This window comes from Dipteris shenzhenensis, chromosome 15 (assembly GCF_047967505.1).
Source record: "Dipteris shenzhenensis isolate YYH24624 ecotype China chromosome 15, Dip_SZ_1.0, whole genome shotgun sequence".
NCBI lineage: Eukaryota > Viridiplantae > Streptophyta > Polypodiopsida > Gleicheniales > Dipteridaceae > Dipteris > Dipteris shenzhenensis.
In genome coordinates this window covers 3054624-3059849 of record NC_141610.1, presented here as the reverse complement: position 1 = coordinate 3059849, position 5226 = coordinate 3054624, and the positions used below count along the sequence as shown (strand labels likewise).

At 41.6% G+C, this 5226-nt stretch overlaps 1 protein-coding gene across 1 annotated transcript; it reads right to left on the bottom strand.

Annotated features, from left to right (window-relative positions):
- Positions 1-3354: 3354 nt before the first annotated feature.
- On the bottom strand, positions 3355-3967 carry LOC147893216 (uncharacterized). Its single transcript, XM_087385514.1, has 3 exons — positions 3864-3967; positions 3582-3751; positions 3355-3504 (listed from the first exon to the last, which is right to left on the bottom strand). Exons 1-3 carry the CDS (start codon positions 3934-3936, stop codon positions 3490-3492), a joined length of 258 nt encoding a protein of 85 aa, XP_087241640.1. The 5' UTR covers positions 3937-3967; the 3' UTR covers positions 3355-3489.
- Between the last annotated feature and the right edge of the window lie 1259 nt (positions 3968-5226).

Below are 5226 nucleotides of genomic sequence, written 5' to 3'. Positions count from 1 at the left end.
GAATCCTTAGACACCTGTTGCAAAGCCTTAGGTTGTTACCATGAAAAAATATGTGTTTTTGGTAATAAGGGGTGGGTTCCTAGGATGCTGAAAGAGTAAGGAGATTCTTAAAGGGGTTCCTTTCAAACTTTTGAGAATCCCAATGGGGTTTCACTCATGTTTAATCAAAGGTAGGTGGTGGGAATGGGTCTTGTAGAAGTTTAATACGAAATGCCAAGTGTGGCAGTGGTTCCAATCCTCTTTAGTAAGAATGAAATTGGTTTTCAACCATTTTGTGTACCCTTCTATGAATTATTTCTTATCTTGATGGTCTCCACTCAAAGATGCTTTAAATAACTAAACTCTATATTCATGACATTTTCATGGTTCGGACATGAGGAAAACATAAAGATATCCAATGTAACATCAGGATAAAGGGGAGCTCATTTTGGGGCCCTGAGAGAAAGTCACAGTTTCTTCTTTTTTTGTTCATTTGAAATATGTAAAACTAATAAAATACTCAATAAAATATACACAAGTATTGTAAACATATCAAGATGATATAAGAATAAAGATGTTCTTCAATATTCAATGCTTATAGTACAAGATATGGGCCACTTTTGGACACCGATACCAATGCTAAATATAAATATTTTAAAGAAAAAAGCCAAGTGAAAAGTGTTGGAGTGTTTGTCAGTGCACACATCACAAATAATGTGTCGATATCATCATGGGTATGGGCATCGGTAACTCAGAGTTCCCATTGTTGATATAAGCATTGGCATATACCGACATCGTAGTGTCGGTGTAGTTGATATACACCAATTCTTTGATAGAAGTAATTTTTTTTACGATGATGCTTAATTGGAGCCACTTGCAAGAACACAAGGTACATGGAAATCCCTTGGTATTAATTGTGATGGTGCTTGCTGAGGATTAATTAGTGATTTTCTTATTATCATTTCAATCAGCTTGCACGATAGTATGGACACAGTGAAGAACTAGTTTACCAAGAAATGGTGGACTAGATAGTATCTTTGAGCTCAAATAGAAATGCATGTACAATTTCTTCCATTGTCATCGATTTTGTAGTCAAGGATTTGAGGAGGATAGATGTTGTCTTCAAAAGTCTATAAGTGGTCCAACATTAGGGGTTGATATAGTCAATCACATGAATCGAGATGGTTCTGGGGATTGGAAGACTAGCTGGGTGATGTATGACCACACAAAAAGAGTGCTTGGCTAGAGCACGCTTGCTTGTCATGTGTATGATCCAAGGTGTAGCCTTTGTATGCTTGCATGTATCAGAAAATATATCCTATAGAGTGTATGTTAAATTTGTTTGCTTTCTTTGTACCAAATCTTGCGCGAAGTGCTCACTATAGCAATGTGCGAGATGAAAGAAGAACATATAGAGGTTCAAATAATCTTATGGGAGAACCTTAAACAGGTCAAGCTACGCTTCGGCCATCAAAAGCAAAGCTTTGATAGATTCATGGTCAATGAAGCATTGACGAGGTGGTTGGATAGGTATTTAACGGATGTCTTGAGATGGAAGGAAGGGAGTGCTCATGCGTAGTCCAGTGGGAGCAAAGTGTTACTATGAAGCCTACGTAGCAAGTGCCCATCATCCAGAGCATAAAGATTTGTGTGAGAAATGGCATATGAGTGAAACAAGGGTGGAGGCAGACCAAGTATTACAGGCATTTTGGAGGTGAGAAAATGTTCTAAACAAAGAACTATGCTATGTGGGGAGCTGGCTTAGTTGGTGGAGAGTTAGGATTTACCGTTGGGAAATTTCGAAGGAATGGTATGAGATGCAATGTCTGTACAATCTATTTGATAATTTGTTAATATCGTAGTGTACATTGTTTGCATGTAATACAAAGCTCTAATGCAACCCCAACACCGATGGTAAATCTATTGAAAATCGAACACCAGAGTTTGCTAGCCAGAGAAGATCTCAAAACCAGGATCTCCCTATATGATGCTGTTGTTAGTAATCTGTGCAATGCTATCGTCCAGAGCAACATGCCTATGATGAGGGATGACATATAGGCCATGGTCCATCTATTTCCACCTTGCAAGAGAGAGCAAGGTGGTACAGGTTCTTAGGAATGTGATGGCTGGAACCCCGCTATATAATGAGAGAACGCTCTGGGAAGGTGGTAGGGAGACTGTGTAGAAGCAAAGAAAACTAGTAAATTTAAAGAAACCTTCAAAGGGTAGAAACCATAGGCCTAAATATGATTATGTCAACTAGCCAAGGTAGAGGATGTTCTTGAAGGATATTGACAAGCGAGGAATAGACTAGATTGAAACACCAACTCGCAAGGCCAGCAAGCAGTTTCGCCTCACTAGGATGGAAAAAGGTTGGTGGAGCAAAAGGTGGCACACGCGTTTTGGGCAATTCGAAGAACCCATCAAGGGAGTCAGGTTAAATGTCTAGGGTGGACTTCTGAGAAAAAGTGCAATGCAATTATCTCTATATGGAGGGTCCCCAAGGGTTGGAGGAGTGATGGTAGCCTCTAGAAGAGCATGTGGTGGACTCAAGTAACTCCTAACAATGGGAAACCATCTTTTCTAATGAGCGAGCAGCTTGGCTTCTCGCTAATTAGATGAAAACCAAAATCAAGTTGTATGTAACAGATGTGGAGCTACATTATGTAGTTATGATAGAGGCCACAGTCGACAAATGACCAAGGTGAGGGTAACTCTCTAGATTTTTTAGAGGAAGGACCGTGTTTGAGAAAGATGTCCGCTGCAATTGGGTGGGGAAGTCTTTTATGGGGATAGCTGCAACGTTGATGTACAAGACTAGAGAAGTGAAACTCTCCAATTTGGCAAGTATAGATTCTTGTTGTAGAAGAAAATTCACAGTTGGTTGTCTTTAACGACACGTATTGGGAAGTGAGCGAAAGTTTTGAAAGTAAATCTGGTGTATGCAAATTCAGCCACCTCTCGTCTACGACGTTGCACTTGCCTGAGCTACTGTTCCTCCGCATCTGGAACCTGAATTAAAAGAGATCCGTTGAGCGGCCAAGGAGGAGATCAAGCAATTGATTTAGTGGTACGGGATTTGTGGAGAAAGGCCGTGATCAGGGTGTGGGGTTGATGGTGAGCCTACAGTTTGCAATGGGATGAGAAGGAGAGAGAGACGGAAAGAGAGAGAGAGAGAGAGAGAGAGTGTAGACTAGCAACGATAACACGCACGGTTCCCTTACCCTGACGGGTTTCGTTTATTCGTAGCAACAATAACACGCACGGTTCCCTTACCCTGAGCAATAGAGAGCTTGAATGTCTTAGCGAACTCGACTAAATTATTCGTATCAATGCGTGAATTATAAGTTTAAGAAGAATATAAATTTTGCAGAGTTTGCGTGGTGAGGTGTGAGATAGACAATCTTTATTTCATAGTAAGGCAAAGCTTGGCTGCATTTGCAGACCAATCCATATCCAATTATACGTCGAGAGGCAGAGCGATCGATAACAGAATCACATCCAATACGTTTACGAGAGGCAGACCTGCAAACCATGGCGAGTGTGTGAGTCAAAGCGTAGTTTGAAATTATTAAATACAAATACGCTCACGAGAGACGCACCTGTAGACCAATCTGGAGGTCGTCACAGTTAAGGCCTGGGTTAACGCTTAAGAACTGATCCACGCTCTGGTGAGAGCTCTGAGCAATTGAGAAGCATGTGTCGCCGTCTTCCACTACAACAGCAGCGTTGCACGATGTCTCACCGTTCACTCTTTCCATCTGATTATTGCCTGCACCATTCACTCAATAATAACCAACTATTATTCGTGGAGCACTGCAAACTCCGACGACACGCCGAATATTCCACTGCGATCAAGAAGAAAAGTTGGCGAGTACACATACAGATGGGAGCTAGAAATAACAGTAACACTAATATTGCAGAGGGCATCATCTTTGAAGTAGCTGCGATCGCCATATTAAAGCTGAGATGGTGCTCGTCAAAGAAGATTGGGCTACAAACGAATCGACTGAACGAAGGAAGATGTCGCATAAAGCTGTTTATATAGTCCTGAGTGCTGTCGTACAAGGCGGCAGAATCATACGATGTCTACAATATTATACCGCTTCATGCGATGGTTTCAACTGATTAAGACGAATTGGGACCGAATGGGAAGGAATACACAGAAGTAGATGTGTCCAGAAGCAAAGTCGGATTCAGCCGTCCGAATACTAGCGATCTCCGCCCTCCCGCGCGGATTATAGATGGAGGATCTCTGGCGGCTGGCCGACGTTGTATCTCTTAATCAAGCGCACAGCGCCACTTATCAAGATATTCATCAGTGGTCGGCCACTCGTGCAGGCTGATTAAGGTAAATCTCTCTAGGGGGGTGAGAAAGGGAGAAAGAAAGAAAGATATATTAACGTCTTTAGAAGAGGCCTCATGGGCCCATGAGACAAGATACAATCATAAAGGTAAATGATACAAGAAACTATGGGCGAAGCAATCGCTTGCTAGGACCCTTGCCGAGTGTTATCTTTTTCTCTCTTAAGGAGAGGGTTGGGGGAGGACGATTGAAAAATTCTCCATCATCAGATTAGAATGGACCATTATGTACCATTGGATGATTTTTTGGTTACAAAAGTGGGACTTGTGGATTCAAGCGTGGGCAGTTACTACCGTCTGTTTCATATGTGAGTTTCATTCATTGCCAAACAATCCATATATCACGATTGGTTCTTCTCAGAACAAGCATCCTGTTTGACAGTTTGTTTGTGCGTTGGACATAAGCGTGATCATCCATCAGAACGATCCTGGAGAAGCAGCTGATGCTAGTAATAGAGAGAAATTGCTGAAACAAATGTCTGGCTGCTTGGAAGATCAAACCCGAGCCTCGACATGTATGACAGTTTCCCTATTTATCTTGCATAGGCAAGATTTCTCTAAAGTCTGGTTTCGCAGGAAAGATTTCTTTGAAGTCTGAGTCAAAAAAGAGTGCAAAGGCAAGACAGGCAATGCATAAATTGAAACTTCAAAATGTGATGTGAAAGCCTGTCTACTTGCTTTATTTTGAAGAACATGCACAGAAATTGAAACTTTGAATTGCTATGGAACAAGGCTCATGAGGAAGTGGATAACCAATCAACCATTACACGATGATGAAGACTAATTGGTGGACGATCGAGAAAGCGTAGAGCTATGTTGCCCTCCCCATCTTGAATGTTGATCCATGCCTCCCTTAGTTTTGATGTCAAGAATCTGTATAAG